At 43.3% G+C, this 20,989-nt stretch overlaps 1 protein-coding gene across 2 annotated transcripts in view; it reads left to right on the top strand.

The window, feature by feature from the left end:
- The window catches only part of lrch4 (leucine-rich repeats and calponin homology (CH) domain containing 4), a 42,315-nt gene extending 21,803 nt beyond the window's left edge, over positions 1-20,512 (top strand). Inside the window, exons 6-17 of one of the 2 annotated variants that reach the window (XM_055900384.1) lie at positions 3,069-3,165; positions 3,401-3,521; positions 4,159-4,253; positions 4,360-4,415; positions 5,241-5,399; positions 13,271-13,333; positions 13,524-13,578; positions 14,270-14,348; positions 14,436-14,641; positions 14,809-14,946; positions 15,139-15,216; positions 20,118-20,512. In XM_055900384.1, coding sequence (XP_055756359.1) covers positions 3,069-3,165; positions 3,401-3,521; positions 4,159-4,253; positions 4,360-4,415; positions 5,241-5,399; positions 13,271-13,333; positions 13,524-13,578; positions 14,270-14,348; positions 14,436-14,641; positions 14,809-14,946; positions 15,139-15,216; positions 20,118-20,231 — 1,261 coding nt within the window. In that variant the 3' untranslated portion in view covers positions 20,232-20,512. Of the gene's footprint in view, positions 1-3,068; positions 3,166-3,400; positions 3,522-4,158; positions 4,254-4,359; positions 4,416-5,240; positions 5,400-13,270; positions 13,334-13,523; positions 13,579-14,269; positions 14,349-14,435; positions 14,642-14,808; positions 14,947-15,138; positions 15,217-15,589; positions 17,871-20,117 lie in introns of those variants that run through there. The other variant, XM_055900383.1, reaches the window with a different exon arrangement.
- The last annotated feature ends 477 nt before the right edge of the window (positions 20,513-20,989 follow it).

Genomic DNA, 20,989 nt, shown 5'->3' with positions numbered 1-20,989 from the left:
GTGTGTGTGAATGTACTGGGGGGTGTGTGTGTGAACGTACTGGGGGGTGTGTGTGTGAACGTACTGGGGGGTGTGTGTGTGAACGTACTGGGGTGTGTGTGTGTGTGTGTGTGCACGTACTGGGGTGTGTGTGTGTGTGTGTGTGCACGTACTGGGGTGTGTGTGTGTGTGTGCACGTACTGGGGTGTGTGTGTGTGTGTGTACGTACTGGGTGGTGTGTGTGTGTACATACTGGGGTGTGTGTGTGTGTGTGTGTGTGTGTGTGTGTACGTACTGGGGGGTGTGTGTGTGTGAACGTACTGGGGGGTGTGTGTGTGTGAACGTACTGGGGTGTGTGTGTGTGTGTGAACGTACTGGGGGGGGTGTGTGTGTGTGTGTGTGCACGTACTGGGGGGTGTGTGTGTGTACGTACTGGGTGGTGTGTGTGTGTACGTACTGGGGGGTGTGTGTGTGAACGTACTGGGGTGTGTGTGTGTGTGTGTGTGTGTGCACGTACTGGGGTGTGTGTGTGTGTGTGTGCACGTTCTGGGGTGTGTGTGTGTGTGTGTGCACGTACTGGGGTGTGTGTGTGTGTGTGTGTGTACGTACTGGGGGGTGTGTGTGTGTACGTACTGGGGGGTGTGTGTGTGTGTACGTACTGGGGGGTGTGTGTGAACGTACTGGGGGGTGTGTGTGTGAACGTACTGGGGGGTGTGTGTGTGAACGTACTGGGGTGTGTGTGTGTGTGTGAACGTACTGGTGTGTGTGTGTGTGTGTGTGTGTGTGTGCACGTACTGGTGTGTGTGTGTGTGTGCACGTACTGGTGTGTGTGTGTGTGTGCACGTACTGGTGTGTGTGTGTGTGTGCACGTACTGGGGTGTGTGTGTGTGTACGTACTGGGGGGTGTGTGTGTGTGTGTGTGTGTGTGTACGTACTGGGGTGTGTGTGTGTGTACGTACTGGGGTGTGTGTGTGTGTGTGTGTACGTACTGGGGTGTGTGTGTGTGTGTGTGTGTGTGTGTACGAACTGGGGTGTGTGTGTGTGTACGTACTGGGGTGTGTGTGTGTGTGTACGTACTGGGGTGTGTGTGTGTGTGTACGTACTGGGGTGTGTGTGTGTGTACGTACTGGGGTGTGTGTGTGTGTACGTACTGGGGGGTGTGTGTGTACGTACTGGGGGTCGTGTGTGTGTGTGTGTGTACGTACTGGGGGTCGTGTGTGTGTGTGTGTGTGTACGTACTGGGGGTCGTGTGTGTGTACGTACTGGGGGGTGTGTGTGTGTACGTACTGGGGGGTGTGTGTGTGTACGTACTGGGGGGTGTGTGTGTGTGTGTACGTACTGGGGGGTGTGTGTGTGTGTGTACGTACTGGGGGTCGTGTGTGTGTGTGTGTGTACGTACTGGGGGTCGTGTGTGTGTACGTACTGGGGGTCGTGTGTGTGTACGTACTGGGGGGTGTGTGTGTGTACGTACTGGGGGGGGTGTGTGTGTACGTACTGGGGGGTGTGTGTGTGTGTGTGTACGTACTGGGGGGTGTGTGTGTGTGTGTGTACGTACTGGGGTGTGTGTGTGTGTGTGTACGTACTGGGGTGTGTGTGTGTGTGTGTGTACGTACTGGGGTGTGTGTGTGTGTGTGTGTACGTACTGGGGTGTGTGTGTGTGTGTGTGTACGTACTGGGGTGTGTGTGTGTGTGTGTATGTACTGGGGTGTGTGTGTGTGTGTACGTACTGGGGGGGGTGTGTGTGTGTGTGTGTGTGTGTGTGTGTGTACGTACTGGGGGGGGGGGTGTGTGTGTGTGTGTGTGTGTGTGTGTGTACGTACTGGGGTGTGTGTGTGTATGTACTGGGGTGTGTGTGTGTGTGTGTGTGTGTACGTACTGGGGTGTGTGTGTGTGTGTGTGTGTGTGTGTGTGTGTGTGTGTGTACGTACTGGGGTGTGTGTGTGTGTGTGTACGTACTGGGGTGTGTGTGTTTGTACGTACTGGGGTGTGTGTGTGTGTACGTACTGGGGTGTGTGTGTGTACGTACTGGGGTGTGTGTGTGTGTACGTACTGGGGGGTGTGTGTGTACGTACTGGGGGGTGTGTGTGTGTGTGTGTGTTCGTACTGGGGGTCGTGTGTGTGTGTGTGTACGTACTGGGGGGTGTGTGTGTACGTACTGGGGGGTGTGTGTGTGTGTGTGTACGTACTGGGGGGTGTGTGTGTGTGTGTACGTACTGGGGGTCGTGTGTGTGTGTGTGTACGTACTGGGGGGTGTGTGTGTGTACGTACTGGGGGGTGTGTGTGTGTGTACGTACTGGGGGGTGTGTGTGTGTGTGTACGTACTGGGGGTCGTGTGTGTGTACGTACTGGGGTGTGTGTGTGTGTGTGTACGTACTGGGGTGTGTGTGTACGTACTGGGGTGTGTGTGTGTGTACGTACTGGGGTGTGTGTGTGTGTGTGTACGTACTGGGGTGTGTGTGTGTGTGTGTACGTACTGGGGTGTGTGTGTGTGTGTGTACGTACTGGGGTGTGTGTGTGTGTGTGTGTGTGTACGTACTGGGGTGTGTGTACTGGTGTGTGCATGTCCGATATGTGTGTATATAGACCAGGTGAATCCAGGTGAAAGCTATTATCCCTTATTGATGGCATTTGTTAAATCCACTTCAATCAGTGTAAATGAAGGGGAGGAGACAGGTTAAAGAAGGATTTTTACGCTTCGGGACAATTGAGACAAGACTGAATGGTTAAGACAAAATATTTAAGTGCCTTTGAACGGGGTATGGTAGTAGGTTCCAGGCTCACCGGTTTAAATGTGTCAAGATCTGCAATGCTGCTGAGTTTAATGCTCAAAAATGGTCCACCACCCAAAGGACATCCAGCCAACTTGACACAACTGTGGGAAGCATTGGAGTCAACATGGTCCAGCATTCCTGTGGAACACCTCCGACACCTTGTAGAGTCCATGTCTCGACCAATTGAGGCTGTTCTGAGGGCAAAGGGGCGGGGGGGTACAACTCAATATTAGGAAGGTGTTCATTGTATGTGTGTGTCTGATATACAGTATGTGTGTGTGTACTGACGCGTGTCCTATCTTCCGTGTCTCCCTGCAGTCTGTCACACCAGGAGCTGTTCTCTGGTCAGTATGGAGGTCTGGACTCTGGCTTCAACAGTGTGGACAGTGGGAGCAAGAGATGGTCCGGGAACGAGGTGAGACAACAGGGATCTGAGCGAGCGATAGTCCTTGGTTTTAATACCTTGCAATTTATATTTTGTCTTATTGTGTGAGGCCATCATAATAGCCAAACAGTCATAATCGTTCGAGGTCTACACAGATGTCTTAAACCTTAAGTCAAATGTCTCAGACCTACATGTCTCACTCTCTCCCTTTTCACCTGTTGTGTACTGTGTGTCTCACTCTCTCCCCCCAAATCGGTGTGTCCAGTCTGCAGATGACTTCTCAGAGCTGTCCCTACGCATGGCTGAGCTCACCAGAGACCAGAGGAACCTGGAGGAAGAGGTGGAGGCGGAGGAGGACTCTCCCCTCACAGAGACCCCAGACAGGGGTGAGGAGCGGGCTCTAACTACTTAAAACCATCACACATTACATCAGTCAGTTACACACCCTGGTCCTGCAGAGCTACATGGCGATCAGGCTTTTGTTCCAGCCAAGCTCTAACCACCTTAAACCATCAGACATTATAGCCTGCTTTCTCAGACACATACTAAGCCTACTCCTGGACTAAAAAGCATGCTCACTGGAGATTCTCCATTGAAATATGTGTCTGGGGAAACCAGCCATAAAACCGTTAGGGGAGAATGAGAAGCTCAGAAATAAATGATGGGATTTATTTTTCAGACTTGTTATATAGTTCATATACTCAATCCCCTAATAAAGATTTACTGTATTGATACACACCCTAAACCATGAGAAATTAAATATTAGCCCACTCACTGAGGAAAGAAAGGGAGAAATAAGCTTATTGTAACAAAACATTATTTTATTTTCAGACAGACAGCACTCTGTTTTCCAAAATCTCTTTCATATCCTCCTCTCCAACCTCCTCTCCTCCTCTCCCCTCTCCAATATTAGAGGCTACACTGTTTATATACCCTACCAGACATTCCTTAATGTTATTTTACTGTCTGTAATAGCTTTCATCCTCCGTCTACCTTCTCCCCCTCTTTTCTTTGTTTTCACAGGGAATGGGGAGGCAGAGCAGGTGGTTTTCATAGACGGCAGTGTCACCGAGGAGGAAGAAGAGAAGTGCAGGACAAATCATCCCACTCCCCCGCGTGTTAGGAGGATGCCTTTATAAATGCTTTATTAACTCTTATAAACATGTTATGAATGTCTTATGGCTAGTGGATGGGTATCTAACAGTGTCATGGTGTTTTTCTCAGGAGAAGACCGGGAAGTCCTCACCACCTCCTCAAACACAAGACTCTTCTATAAGCAGGTGAGACACACACACACACACGACTCAACACTCATATGGTCCGGTGAACATTGAATCTGCACCCTCAGCCATGTTCCCACAAGGTTTTGTGATTGTGGTGTTTGTGTGTCAGTGCCAATGAGTTTCGACTTCTCTGTTCCTGCGCCCGTTTCAGTGTGGATTCAGCCGTCAGTTTTTCAGAGTGGAAAGGACAGATACTCTTTTTTTTATCACAATCTGTTTTTCTCTCGCTGCCTTGTTTCACAAGGTCACCCTCTCATAGAGTGTGTGAAATGTCAATAGACTACGGTTCCCATTACTTACACCACTCACTGACTGACTGGCCCAAGGGGAACACACACACACAACCAGGGGAAATCATTCACTCACTACTGCTAGGCTTATAAAGAGAGACCACAACAATTCTGCTCACTTACTTACTACAGTTTGTTCATTTTGGTGACTGGGTGGTTGATGAGTGATTTACATTGAGGGTGCTGCATTCACACAGAGGGTTCCAACTGTTTGCCTCTGGTGGTTGGCTGCAGTGTTTAAATTGTGGATTGAAGAGTCATGGGTTGGAGTCCTGTGACTGTGAGAAGCTTCTGTTAGCAGGACATTGACACTATTAGCAGGACATTGACACTATTATCTGACATCAAGCCAATCCAACCAACCGTCAATAGGAGGCTATGTTGACGCATAACAAAATAGGACATCATCATAGAATGTTTGGTGTTTGCCATCAGTCTCATCTGTAACAGACACATGTTTTTGTCACCTATCACTCTCCCTTTTTCTTTTCTCTCTCTCTCCCTCGTTCTTTCTCTTTCTCTTCCCCCCCAGGACTAGTATCAGTGTGGAGGTAGGGGGCTGTAGAGGTAGGCCCCTGTCCCCCTCCAGTGTCACCCTGGAGGAGAGAAGGAGACCAGGCACCTTGCTCATCTGGCAAGAGAGGGAGAGGGCCCAGCAGCAGAAGAGAGACCACCGGGCCAGAGACAACAGGTTAGTAGAGGGAGCAAGTTAGTTTTATCATCCTTTGTACAATGGAAGGTTTGAGGCTGCACACAAAGCAATATACAGTTGCAGTCAAATATATTGGCACCCTTTAATGATTTCCATATTTCTTTTCAAATAAATAGAAATTTAGAACTTTTGGTGTTTACATGTAGATTTGTTTGACTTCGAACTGCACAGGACCAAGAAAAATTTAGATTTTTCTCTTTAAAGTAATGGCCTGGATAGAAATCCAGGGCTTAAAAACAAAGGTGTCATTGTAATGCTGACGATTCATGTTCTCTTTTAAATCAGCAATTCGGGTCTTTGCACAGCCTCAGAGGATCTAGATCATTTTTCTAACCTTTCTGGATTAAAACCGAATTATGTGTGCACTATATTACGTATTGGATCTCTAATAAATCTAACTTTTACATTACCGTATAGTTTACCAATATAATGGTCTGATGGTGAAGTGGACATACTCTGTATTCATATCCCGCCGAAAGAAAGAAATTATCTCACTGCAATACATTTGAATAGAAAGGTAGCCAAATTAGATAAGATTTTGCTACCATGGAATGGATAACACCTGTTTATTTGTGGGAAAATCACCCTCATTTAACTTTTTAGTCATATTCCAGTTTACCTAATTACTTATGGCCCTGCCTACACCAAACAACTTGTTTTTTAAATTATATGAGCAAAAGAATATTCAACTTTATTTGGAACGGCAAGCCAGAAAAAATTAAATGTGCCTATTTATATAATGAATCTGAAATCAGCTATGCTAACATAATTGCAAAAGGGTTTTCTAATGATCAATTAGCCTTTTAAAATTATAAACTTGGATTAGCGAAAACAAAGTGCCATTGGAACATAGGAGTGATGGTTGCTGATAATGGGCCTCTGTACTCTTATGTAGATATTCCATAAAATATCTGCCGTTTCCAGCTACAAAAGTAATTTACAAAATTAACAATGTCTACACTGTATTTCTGATCAATTTGATGTTGTTTTCATGGACAAAAAATGTGCTTTTCTTTCAAAAACAAGGACATTTCTAAGTGACCCCAAACTTTTGAACGGTAGTTTATGTAGCTTGTTTTTGGTCGCAGGTTCAGGAATGGCTTAAAAAAATGCAACATTTACTTGGAGCTAACTCTGCAAATAGTACTGCTGGGTGATTTGATAAGACATAGTCAATCAATCAATAATAATAATCTTAGCCAAGGTGTTTACATTGCATTTGGAAAGTATTCAGACCCCTTGACTTTTTTCACATTTTGTTACGTTACAGCCTTATTCTAAAATTGATTAAATTGTTTATTTCTCATCAATCCACACACAACCCCATAATGACAAAGCAAAAACAGGTTTATAGAAATGTTTGCTAATTTATTTAAAAAAAATGTAAAACTGAAATAAGACATTTACATAAGTATTCAGACCATTTAACTCAGTACTTTGTTGAAGCACCTTTGGCAGCAATTACATCCTCGTCTTCTTGGGTATGACGCTTCAAGCTTGGCACACCTGTATTTGGGAAGTTTCTCCCATCCTCTCAAACTGTCAGGTTGGATGGGGAGTGTCACTGAACAGCTATTTTCAGGTCTCTCCAGAGACCGGGTTTCCTGCTGGGCCACTCAAGGATAGGACTGTTGCAGTGACCGTATGACCGCCACACTAGTGGTCACAGGTCAAGAACGCAGTCAAATTCCATGCAACCGTTTAGTCACGGTCATTAGGCTTCTCCAAGCTTTGATGCTGCTGATGGTCATTAGTAGCGTACCAAACTTGCTAATTGCCTGGTACTCAGCACTTTATTGTCAAATCAAATTGTATTTGTCAGATGCGCCGAATCCAATAACCTTACAGTGAAATGCTTACTTACAAGCCCTTAACCAACAATACAGTTTTAAGTTCAGGAGTCTTATGGCTTGGGGGTAGAAGCTGTTAAGAAGCCTTTTGGACCTAGACTTGGTGCTCCGGTACCGCTTGCCGTGCGGTAGCAGAGACAACAGTCTATGACTTGGGTGGCTGAAGTATGACAATTTTTATAACAAAAAAATGCCATTTGGGTTGCGCGTTATGTTCAGAAAACTACAGCCTCGTTCCGTTCGACGAACATTCCAAAAAGTAAACCAAATCTTCAATATCAAAAAACGGACACTTGGACAATATATTTCAACATCCGAATGTTGAGAATGATGACAGAAATGGGAAATTAATGTCTATTTTTGTGATGTCATTAAAATGATCAGAAAATACATTATAACAGAGCTTTCGCACTGTATATATCAGATTTACATCTAAATGTTGTAAAACTCATGATTAAAAATGAAATTATTTTTGAAAAGATAGCAATGTGATTTTAGCCCTCAAAATGAGAATTGTTTTTCTTGCAAACTTGTGCCCAGTCAGTAGCCACGCCCAAGTGAGCTCCGAGTTCATGTCAACATGATGGAACCGCCTTTCAGGCTAGAGTGCTTGCCGGGCGCTCGCTGAGAATTTAAATACAGACCAAAGGACGTGGTCCACAGGTTGGAATGGTTAAAACTACAAGACCAGAAAATGGTAAGACCCTCTGAAACTCTCGACGAATGAAGACTTTAAATACTAGACCAAACATACAGTCTGCAGCTGGGTATGTAAAATAGTCTAGGACAATTATCCAAAGCAGAACAGTTCCCTATCACCACCGTGTGGTACCCCTGAAGTACCCATTCTAAGAACACTCCAGGACAAAGTAGCCTACAACTAAGGACATTGTGACCTCTGGTGAACAACCAGAGACTTACATCGAACTACTCCCCATAGACGGATCGAGTGGTCTCAACAGAGAGAAGAGACGGTGGCATAAACATTATATACAAAATAATTTACAAATAACACAAAATCACACACAATAGTTAGGGGACCGTAAAACGGCAGCCATTTCCTCCGGCGCCATTCTGCAACAATCCCCTGACCTCAACCAGATTGAGATGGTTTGGGATGAGTCGGACCGCAGAGTGAAGGAAAAGCAGACAAGTGCTCAGCATATGTGGTAACTTCTAGACTGTTGGAAAAGCATTCTAGGTGAAGCTGTCTGCGAGAATTCCAAGAGTGTTCAAAGCTGTCATCAAGGCAAAGGGTGGCTATTTGAAGAATCTGAAATATAAAATAGATTTTGATTAGATTTTCTGATTACTACTTGATTCCATATGTGTTATTTCATAGGTTTGATGTCTTCACTATTATTCTAAATAGTAAAAATAAATAAAAACCCTGGAATAAGTAGGTGTGTCCAAACTTTTGACCGGTAGTGTATTATCACTTGTGAATGATGCACAGCATAAGGCAAGAAACAATGACTTTTTTTGCAACTTTTTCTAATCATAGTCGCACACCCATGTAGCCTAGCCTATAGGCCTAAATGTTTTGATAAGGTTTGTCTCACAACTAAAGTGGCCAAATAATAACTTTTTAAAACTCAGCACATTAATCCGATTTACAAGGGGTGTAGAGCCTAACTGGCATACATAAGCAGTGTGAGTTTCAAGTTTGGGGAAGATCATTTTCACCATAAAAAATGCATTACATGCCTTATCGCATTTGTGGTCACTTTTGATAATGTTTTTTTTCTGTTAATGGAACATTCACGTTTATAGCCTACTGTTGAGTGTGCATTGCTGTGCTTATAATGTGAAGATATGACCTAATAGTTTATCAACATTTTAAGCTAAACGTTCTGATCTGTTGCATCAGCCACATTCCGTAAAAAGAGTTTGTTGATGCTAGTGGTTGTATTCATTTGGGATCTGTCACATCCCACAACTGTCCCCAGACTTTTCGTAATATTTATTTCTCGCACAGAATAGGTCAACTTTTGTACTATGGGGGATAGTTAGGCCTACTTATCTTGTTGGCTGACGAAAAGTAAATCTGGACAGTTCTTCCAATATCTTCAATATGCTCCTCGGAATTGGATAAGGACGTGCGCAGTCGCGTCCCCGATGTGTCTGTCTTCACTTGTAGCCTGTGAGAAAGACCCGATCACGTGATGGAGAGCCATGTGAGTGAGAGGTGCTTCGGTACATGCAGCAATCAGGGAAAAGGGCACAACGCAGCCGCTGGCCGCATAAGGCATGGATTTCTTTAGGGTGCATTACGGCCACACAAACGGTATGCCGCCGTGAAATTCGAGGCATTATCAAGTGCTTGTCAAACTGTGAATGAGAGACTGATGAAGTGTGTACAGCCTGTGCAAAAAAAACAAAGCAGAGCTCTTGCCTTTCAAGCGACTTTTTTCTAATCATTAGTCGCATCATCTAGCCTTACAATGTAATAAAAATCAACAATTGTAGAACAACTAAAGTTACATTAATAACTCTAAATTAAGGATATAGGAGTACCTATTTCTTTGTTAACCACTCAACACAGAATAGTCGCATGCGCGCACTCCCTCAAATCGTTTGGAGAAAATATCCATTCTATTTTATTCAGCTTTGTTCAATTGTACAGTGCCTTGAAAAAGTATTCATCTCCCTTGGCGTTTTTAGTATATTGTTGCATTAGAACCTGTAATTTAAATGCATTTTTATTTGGTTTTCATATAATGGACATACACAAAATAGTCCAAATTGGTGAAGTGAAATAAAAAAAATACAAAAAGTCACAAAAAGTACTAAAATAAAAAGTGGTGTGTGCATATGTATTCACCCCCTTTGCTATGACGCCCCTAAATAAGATCTGGTGCAACCAATTACCTTCAGAAGTCACATAATTAGTTAAATAAAGTCACATGATCTGTCACATGATCTCAGTACATATACACCTGTTCTAAAAGACCCCAGAGTCTGCAACACCACACAGCAAACTTTGAACATCCCACGGAGCACCATTAAAAAATGGAAAGAATATGGCACCACAACAAACCTGCCAAGGGAGGGCCGCCCACCAAAACTCATGGACCAGGCAAGGAGGGCATTAATCAGAGAGGCAACAAAGAGACAAAAGATAACCCTGAAGGAGCTGCTAAGCTCCACAGCGGAGATTGGAGTATCTGTCCATAGGACCACTTTAAGCCGTACACTCCACCGAGCTAGGCTTTATGGAAGAGTGGTCAGAAAAAAAGCCATTGCTTAAAGAAAAAAATAAGCAAACATGTCTCCCCAAACATATGGAAGAAGGTACTCTGGTCAGATGAGATTAAAATTGAGCTTTTTTGGCCATCAAGGAAAATGCTATGTCTGGCGCAAACCTGACACCTCTCATCACCCAGAGAATACCATCCCCACAGTGAGGTATGGTGGTGGCAGCATCATGCTGTGGGGATGTTTTTCATTGGCAGGGACTGGGAAACTGGTCAGAATTTGAAGGAATGATGGATGGTGCTAAATAGAGGGAAATTCTTGAGGGAAACCTATTTCAGTCTTCCAGAGATTTGAGACTGGGATGGAGGTTCACCTTCCAGCAGGACAATGACCCTAAGCATACTGCTAAACCAACACTCGAGTGGTTTAAGGGGAAACATGTAAATGTCTAGGAATGGCCTAGTCAAAGCCCAGACCTCAATCCAATTGAGAATCTGTGGTATGACTTAAAGATTACTGTACACCAGCGGAACCCATCCAACTTGAAGGAGCTGGAGCAGTTTTGCCTTGAAGAATGGGCAAAAATCCTAGTGGCTAGATGTGCCAAGCTAATAGAGACATACCCACAAGAGACTTGCAGCTGTAATTGCTGCAAAAGGTGGCTCTAAAGAGTATTGACTTTAGGGGGGTGAATAGTAATGCACGCTCAAGTTTTTTGTTTTTTTGTCTTATTTCTTGTTTGTTTCACAATAAAAAATATTTTGCATTTTCAAAGTGGTAGGCATGTAAAAAAAAAAAAAAAACATTTTTAATTCCAGGTTGTAAGGCAACAAAAAAGGAAAAATGCCAAAGGGGGGTGAATACTTTCGCAAGCCACTGTATTCTTCATGATCTAAAATAATGCAATGGAATTATTTGCAAATCTTTTCTGCTAAATGAACTAGTGTAGCCCACAGCCATTTGGCATAGCCGGATCAGTATGCTATTCTGTTCTTCTGAAATAAACTAGATTTTCTTCATATCATGCTTCTTTAGACCTGTCTTAAAGAAATAATGGATTTATTGTGAAGGTGTAGGCTATATTACATGGATTGATTAGACTTTTAAAAATGTAGATGTTCCAAAGGTCTGCATCAGTGGCTTGTAGGCTATGTGTGGAAGCTAGGAGATGCTAAATGTATTTGTTAATTAACAGTAAATTACCGTGAGACCGACAGTTATTTGCTTGACAATAACCTGCTGACAAAATGTTGTGACCGCCACAGCCCTACTCAAGGACATTCAGAGATTTGTCCCGAAGCCACTCCTGTGTTCTCTTGGCTGTGTGCTTAGGGTCGTTGTCCTGTTGGAAGGTGAACCGTCGCCCCAGTCTGAGGTCCTGAGCTCTCTGGAGCAGGTTTTCATCAAGAATCTCTCTGTACTTTGCTCCATCTTTCCCTCTATCCTCCCAGTCCCTGCCACTAAAAACATCCCCACAGCATGATGCCACCATGCTTCACCATAGGGATGGTACCAGGTTTCTTGGTGGTTCCAAACTTCTTCTATTTAAGAATTATGGAGGCCGCTATGTTCTTGGAGACCTTCAATGCTGCAGAATTTTTTTGGTACCCTTCCCCAGATCTGTGCCTTGACACAAACCTGTCTCGGAGCTCTACGGACAATTCCTTCAACCTCATGGCTTGGATTTTGCTCTGACATGCACTGTCAGCTGTGGGACCTTCTATAGACTGGTTTGTGCCGTTCCAAATCATTTCCAATCAATTGAATTTACCACAGGTGGACTCCAATCACGTTGTAGAAACATCTCAAGGATAATTAATGGAAACAGGATACACCTGAGCTCAATTTCGAGTCTCATGTATGTAATAAGGTATTTATATATTTTTTTACTTTTAATACATTTGCAAACATTTCTAAAAACCTGTTTTCGCTTTGGTATTGTGAATTTTGTGAATCCTTAGAATAAGGATTAATTTTATTTCATACATTTTATAATAAGGCTGTAACATAATGTGAAAGAAATCAAGGGGTCTGAATACTTTCCGAATGCACTGTCTTTAATTTACAATCTGTAGAATAGAAAGCTTCAGAACTTTTGTGAAACATCACTACTGTGGGAAAATATATGGCAGCTGGAAATCAAAACTAGATGGTCTTCAGAGATAGATGGGAGGGGTTGAGGGTAGCTGAAAGCTGGGACAAAAAAACAAACAAAAGATAACTAATGTAAAATGTACTGTCCCTGAAATGTATGTAGCGTGTATATATAAGCTGAAAGTGGAAGCCTAAGTACTGTTGTCCATTAGTTCACTCCAAGTAGGGTTATTGGAAAATAATATAAAGGAAAATATATTTAAGTAGTTCATTCCAATTACGGGAGTGGTGGTAGGTTTAGGGGAATATAATAAAGAAAATTGAAAATTACATTGATAGAAGCCACAATCTATCTACAATATTAAAGCTGATCTACTCCCAATTATTCCAAATTCAAATTAATTTGGTTGGAGGCGATGATTCTCGTTTACTGTGTAATTTATCTCACCTGGGTAAAAATAATCATTCAACCAGTTTTGAAAAGAAAATGAACATTCTGCTACATTGCATTCCATTGTAAAGTGCAAGGGTTGTGATAGAACCAGCTGCTAGTCAACTTATGTGGTGGTGGACTTCACTTCTTCAAACGTTGAACAAAATGGTAGTCGTAACACAGGTTATAGACAGGTTATAGACATCACAGTGGTCTTTCTATGGAAACAACCACCTTTCCATTTTATATCTGATTTGATTAACATATTCTTCCAGTTTACGGAAGAGGACGACAGGAAATCATGTGGCAACGCTGTCACAAACAGGAAGTAGCTCAAGGTAAGATACCTTACATGAAACAAGCTAGTCCAGGGACTGAGAAATTGTACTGCCTGAATTGATCCATGTGTGAAATGTATTTGTGTTTTCGAAGGCCCTGCTATGTTTATTAGTAGCAGATGAGTGTGCACAGTGCTTGACTGTTGTGGTTTGAGTATTTGCTTTCTGATTGTGTTATGTCTCCCTCTAGTGGTGGCTCACCAGAGAACCGCCACTCCCAGAATGGCCTCCGACAACGATGTGCAGTCAGTCTCTCAGCCACCTTTTTTAAAACTTTCATCAGCATATACCAGTATTCCCCAGTTACATTCAGCTATGGGCTGATTTGTTTTCTTGAGTGGAGAGTCAGCGGGGCAAGAACATAGTTCTAAATAACTTGTACACTGCAAATTGACTTAAAGAAGCCCAAACGGTATTTGACAAAAACAGAATCACTTCAAACCCTTGGGATACGATCACATATGCCTCTCTATTTATGCGTGGGGATATTTGGGAACATATTTCCTAAATTAAAATGACTTTGAGCTGATTTCCTGTTAATTTTACACTGTTTTAACTAAACATCTTTTATTTTTTTTGCCCAAAACTTGCGTGGCCAAATAAAATCACCCGTGGGCTATTGGACTGCCTCTTAGGGAACCCTGGCATATACTCAATTTCTCTTTTACTTTCTTTTTGTCTTGATGGTTATTCTATTATTTTACTTTATTTTTGTGTTGATGGTTATTGTGCTACTATTTAGTATTTCAGCAGCATAATTCATAGCCTGTTCCCAGATCTGTTTGTGCTCTTGCCAACTCCATTGCTGTCATTGTCAAGCCAAACATTTTCAATGAGTGACAAGGAGTTGGCATGATAGCACAAACAGGCTGGCACTCAGGCTACATATCCCACACCTGATGTAAATAATGTAATTGGTCTTTCCCTCTCCAACAGAGTGCAGATCAGATGTGCACATCATATCAGGTGTCATCGTCTCATGCGCCACTCGTTCAGCGCTCTGTTAGCCGATCAGGTACACACACACCAATACAGTTCACCTTCAATCTCCTAGTACTGACAACTCTGATGTTAGTTAACACAGAGTTTGTGTGTTTATCAGAGGGTCCGTCGTCTCCCAAGACATCGTCCCCTCCAGGCCTGACACAGAAACCCAACAGTTTCCTGTTCCGCACCTCTTCCCGCTTCAGCGTCAAGAGTCAGGTCTCTATCTCAGGCTCTACACAGAGTCTGGTGGAGGCAGGCCGTACTGAGTTGCTCTCCACGTTGCGAAGAGAGGAGAGACCAGCTGTCATACAACTACGCAAGGTATTGCATAGTGTACCTCATGTTGTATCATATCCTTCCCGACACAGTTTTTTCTCTTTAATGCTTCTCCTATTCACTTGTACTCTTTCCCTTTCTCTCTCCATCTCTCGATCTCTTTCTCCCTCACTCCATCTGTCACTCTCTCATTCTCTCCCTCTCTCTATCAGACTCTCGAGTCGATGTTGAAGATCACCTTACCAGAGGATCTAGAGGAGGCGTTGTCCAATGGCACGGTCCTCTGCCAGCTGGCCAATCACGTGCGGCCCCGCGCAGTGTCAATCATCCACATCCCCTCCCCAGCAGTGGTGGGCCAATCAGACATTTATTGTAAAATTCTGTTCACTTTAGGATATATTTGTCAGTGAGTAGACAGGGACTTCAGGTGATTTGAGTACCAGTAAAGAATATGGTATTTGTTTTAATGTTGTGACTGTGTCTGTTATGTAAGTATTTGTGTATTTGACTCAGTCTGATGTTCACTCTCTCTGCGCCTTTAGCCAAAGCTGAGCACTGCCAAGTGTCGTCTCAATGTGGAGAACTTCATCGCTGCCTGTCGCAAGCTGGGGGTCCCTGAGGTAAGAACACCTTTCTCGCTATTTTTCAGCCATTCTTCCTCCTCTTGTCGACTTTCTTTGGTTCATCAGATCTAAAAAAATATGATCACGTCCCCCTGATCACTTACAGTATGTTCAGTACTTTTTTGCAGCTTTGCTATGATCCAGTAATACTTAAACTATTTTTCTTAGCTTAGCCTTATGTGCTTAAAGCTAATTCTCTATGCCTTTGCATCTCTGTTTTCTATGTCATCTTACATTCATCTCTTTCTCGCCATTTCCCTGCTTTTTCTTTCCCCTTGTCTCCATCTCCTTTCCAACCCAATCTTCCTTCTCTCTCCATCTTTTTACTCTTCCACTCTGCCTTTCTTTCTTCATCCTTTCTCTCTCTCAGACGGAGGTGTGTGTGTGCTCTGACGTGTTTCTCTGTAAGCTGCCTGCTGTGCTGCGCTGTGTGGCGGCCCTCGTGAAATATGAGGGGGGGGCAAAGGGTGAGACTCGTACCACCCAGACAGTCGACCCCCACACCCCCGACCTCTCACTGGTCTCGGAGGGCTTCCCGGTGTTCTACTGCCTGGCCATGGCTCTGATCTACACACTCTACTTCCACCTGGTTGCGTAGATACTGAGGGATTGTGTGTGTGAGAGAAACGGCGCGAGAGTGCGTATACGCACTTGGACTGACACTGACGTGAATTTGACCACCTAATGCGAACATTCAGACAACCAGGATTGAAATGATCCACCATGAATTGGCAAGAAACGCACATGCAAAACAGACTCGTACACACACAAACATACAACTGCCCTGGCATGGGGTATGCAGGGCGAGAGTGAGGCCCACAACACAGGAAGGACTGTCAGCTGCTCCCTCCAACCCCACAGCTGCTCCTAAAAAGTACATGACACATGATGACGTACACAACCCACACAGCACACAGCAGAGCACACTGTGTATACTTACAACAGCTGATGTGGTTCGGCTCAACATGAAACCATATGATATTAAAAGCAGGAACCTTTGAGTAGATGTGCCCTTTAAAGTTAAAAGTACTCCTCTGGACCATCGGCACTGAAAAGGCACCTATTTATATAAGCTAAAATACCCTAATTTAAAGGTGCCTTCTGACATAACAACCTATGTGAATGAATAGCAGAGAAATACATTTGTGAAAACACTACAGATTGTACAGTAAAACTAAACACTATAATGGACATTTTAAAGGGCTTCCCTACATGACTGCCTTTGCATAGTGCCCTAGTCTTTACCCCTCTGCGGCACAGAATGTCTCTATGTCCTGTCTCCAGTGAGGGACAGCTACTTAGAGAACTGTAAACACCCGTTGTAACCCTTGAGGGCATAGTGTCCTTTTCTATCACTCGATGTCTTTCAAATAAGAGGACATTTTGTAAATAAGCCTCTCAAATTTGCTGAAAGAGTTGACATTTTTTCATGGAGGCCAGTTTGTGCAAATGAGACAAATCACTAATGCTTCCTATGACTGGCTGACTATATGACCAATGCTTTCCACTGTTTATTGTCTGCTATGTCTGATTGTGCCCACCAGGGGGTGGTGCTGCTACAGGACACTGACTGCTATTCCCAATGCTTTAATGTGTAAACCGACGGTACAGAATCTTTTCAAATCTTCTTTTTGTGGTCGTTGCTGATTTTTGTTTGTTTGGTCGGCTTAACATGCTTCATGTTTGTATAAACGTAAACAACTCATCAAATTATTTTTGTATTTTTATACAGAGAATTAAGACCTTTTTTTCTGTTTGTTGCAGTGCTTTCTGAAAGAGTAGTTGTCTCATAGATAAAAACAAACTGAAATCAATTGGGTTAATTTACTTCCTGATTGACTGAGTCGGATTACTTGTTTTAACTGTTCATTGGGACCACTTTTCGAAAGGTTGCACAAATAACCATTAAGGTAAATGACAGATGAGGGTTAGTCTGATAGTTCATTCAGACTTAAGTTAACTGTGATGTGATTCTGTCTTAGTTTAGTCACTACATTTCCCATCAGCCCTATTATGTACAATGTTGCTGTGGGTGCTCTTGTGAAGCTGTGTTTTAGTGCATCATGAGTTCTCTGCTTTCTCCAGCATAATGCTATGTTGTAACTTACTGAGCACACTGTGAAAAATGTGATGTCCAAGCTAAAAAATACTGAGGCTTACTACATTCAACACACACACACACACACACACACACACACAATATAAATGGAAGGCAACATTTCAACATACACCTTGTATTTGAGGTGTGTATCTTGCAGAGGTGTCATCCTAATGCTGTAGTGAGGACCGTAATATATACTGTACATATTGATGGGGCTTATTCACCTTGCATGAAGTGGGCAAGAAGAGCGGACATTTTGGTGGTCAAGGCTATGTTGTTTCATACTGGGTCCATAAGGGATCTGTAGAAATGTCTGTTGAGTGTTTCCCTATCTTTGTCTGTTACACCATTTTTTTGTGCATAACCTCAGTCAGCGTTGTTGGAATTGAATTTGTGATAATGTTGTTTCAACCAAAATGTTTTTTAAAAAGTGGATAGAACTTAATTATATTCTTAAATGTTTAAAAGAACAAATACTATTTTATTTATGAGTTCATATAAAATCTATAAAGTATGTTTTTTCCCGCTGTAAAGAAATTACTTGACCATATTCGTTGTCATAGTCTGCTTTTATGTTGTCTGCTTGCTGCTAAAAATCTATACATGTTTGTTGTATTCCTCCAGTCAAGAGTTTTTGTTGCATTCTGCCAGTTTTGGCTAGCTAGATGGAGTAGAGCTACAAACAGAAGTGACTACGCAGCAGGTTAGGATAATTAATGTAGCAGGTTAAGAGAATTGGGTTAGGAAAAGGGTTAGCTAAAATGCAACATTTGTCTCCGACGTGACTCGAACATGCAATCTTTGGTCTGTAGCTGTATTCCATCTAGCCAAAACCCATTCTGCCCTGCACATTAAGCTTTGTTCTGCCCGGTTGATACCAGGTTTACCACTGTAATTTGTGTGCTGCCCTTTAGTGGACAAGGTGAGTTTGTGAAGCAGCTCACAAAGCAGAGGCAATGACATGAATTTGACTGCATCCTGCATGTTTGGATTGTGGTGGTTAGTAAGAGGGTGATTATCCATTCAATGGGCTCTCAATAGTCTGTCCTCAATTCCTCGTGTCCTCTCCTGAGCCCTCCACAAATTGGTACTACAGCTTTTCCGCTAGGGTAGAAATGAATGGAATTGTTTAGCAAAGAATGTGTTTGACAAGTAATCACAATTGGTTATGGTTAGGAGTTGGGTTGTTTTGTGTGAATTGCTACACCTGGATTTAAACCAGATACACTATATATACAAAGTATGTGGACATCCCTTCAAATGAGTGAATTCAGCTATTTCAGCCACACCCGTTGCTGACAGGTGTATAAAATCGAGCACACCGCCATGCAATCTCCATAGACAAAAATTGTCTGCCAGGAGAAGGCTAACTTCCCGAATGCATAGTGTCAACTGTAAAGGAGGAATAGTGGTCTATTGGGCAAGGCCCCTTAGTTCTAGTGAAGGGAAATCTTAACACTACAGCATACAATGACATTCTGCACTTCCAACTTTGTGGCAACTGTTTGGGGAAGGCCCTTTCCTGTTTCAGCATTACAATGCCCCCATGCACAAAGCAAGGTCCATACAGAAATAGTTTGGTCGAGATTGGTTTGGAAGAACTTGACTGGCCTACACAGAGCCCGGACCTCAATCTCATCGAACACCTTTGGTAAAGCTGACTGCGAGCCAGGCCTAATCGCCCAACATCAGTGCACGACCTCACTAATGCTCTTGTGGCTAAATGGAAGCAATTCCCTACATCAATGTGTAAAGCCTTCCCAGAAGAGTGGAGGCTGTTATAGCAGCAAAGGGGGGACCAACTCCATATTAATGGCCATAATTTTTGTATGAGCTGTTCGATGAGCAGGTGTCCGCATACTTTTTGTCATGTAGTGTACCTTGTGTCAACCAACACTCTGAGCATTTGGCCTTAATTAGCGCGATCCATTAGAGTGCTTTCTCAAAAGTCTTGGGTAATATACAAAGGAAAGTTGGGAAGAAAGGTTAGTAGACTCATGGGGATTCAAACCAGGCGTGCTTAACACCCTCCATCCACCTTCAACCCACCTCTCTACAAGCCTATTCTTTATTTCAGGGTTTCCCAAACCCGGTCCTGGTGCCTCCCATGCTTTATTTTACAAGCATGTCACTGGTCACAAGCTCCACCCACTGACCGCTGTTTTATCCAACCAATCACATTTTCCCTCAAATTCCAATGAGCTCTCTCAATGGATCTCTCCTCGACTCCTTGCATTCTCTCTCCTCAACTTCTCAACATTCATTGGAGAAGGTCTGAGGAGAAGGACTTTGGACCTTTTCCTCCAATACGATTGAGGAGAAAGGATGCGAGGAATCGAGGATAGATGAATTGAGAAAGCCCTCGTGTCCTCAATGGTAAGCGGGAAGTGTGTCCTTTCTACTAAGGATTTGAGAAGGATGGGAGGAGAGGATGGGAGAATTCAAGAAAACACTATTGGAAAAAGAGCCAAAATGTACCTTTTTCCACCCTACCCCCTATGGTCACTCCCTTCCCTCACTCTCTTCCATGGTGCATGGATAAAGGAATGGGTTCTTCATGTATAGTGGGGTCCTTCTTTGAGCTTGCAGTGGACGTTGGGCATGAGTGTACAGTATTGAAGTAGTATGGTGAACGTCTGCGTTTTACTCCTTGAGTAACTAATTGTAATTGTGTGAGTAATGGTTGTTTGACTACATTTTAACAAGTCATTAGCTGGACGGTTTCAGTGTGCTGTGTTATTTTGTGTTAATGTGCACGCTCGGGCATAGTGTGTGATCTCTGTCCCCCCCACCCCAGGACACCCTGTGTCCCACCCAGCTGATCCTGGATGGTGATGGTCTGTCTCGGGTCGCCCAGACCGTCCAAGCCCTGCTGGACCTTCCTGTGTCAGGGCCCCGACACTCCTCTTGACAGGATGCCGCTGCCCCAACCGTGCTGCCCCAACAACTGCCTGTTTAGAGCTTTACCAGCACTCCATAGTTTTGTCATTACAAAACAAAATAGAACGTTGTCTGTACTGTACAGTATGGGAGTCTGTCTAGTGATATTTTTTCTTTGTCTGCCTTTAAGACGTACATTTCTTACAATACCCAAGGTACAATCTACCCATAAGACTGAACTATTGTCACATCGGTGTTGTGATTATGTATTAAAGCAAGAAGCAGTAAAATAAAATCTCATTAAACTTTAAATTGTTGTTTTAGGTTTGTGAAGTTTTGTTTTCAATATATTTTTGCAGAGGGCCTAATATACACAAACCTAAGGCGGTATAAGTTGTTACTTGCTATGCATCACCATATTACCTAATGATCCCCTTTTAATTAATCATCTGTCCTTTTATCATAAACCAATTACCAGTGGAAACTAATTGACAATCAGCAGTAATCACACTCCCGATGCCGGAACTGGTCTGCAGGCTTATCACATGCCCTGTATGATAAGACACGCAAACTCTCCATGAACACAGCTTGCACACACACACACTCCATATACACAAAGACAGTGGTAAATGAGGAAGCGATAAGGCCCTTTCCATTCCGCTGATGTCCCTGGCGGAAGCCCCCATGAGGGGCGGGCTTGTTCCTCGTAAGCGTCACTGGGAGCGGAGTGTCTGCCTCACATTTATCGGCTGTAATTTAAGCCGTGAATAAACACCCACGCCCGCATGT

This window comes from Salvelinus fontinalis, chromosome 36, assembly GCF_029448725.1.
Source record: "Salvelinus fontinalis isolate EN_2023a chromosome 36, ASM2944872v1, whole genome shotgun sequence".
Classification (NCBI taxonomy): domain Eukaryota; kingdom Metazoa; phylum Chordata; class Actinopteri; order Salmoniformes; family Salmonidae; genus Salvelinus; species Salvelinus fontinalis.
Note: the sequence above shows the minus strand (reverse complement) of the source record. Positions and strands in the feature narration are given on the sequence as shown.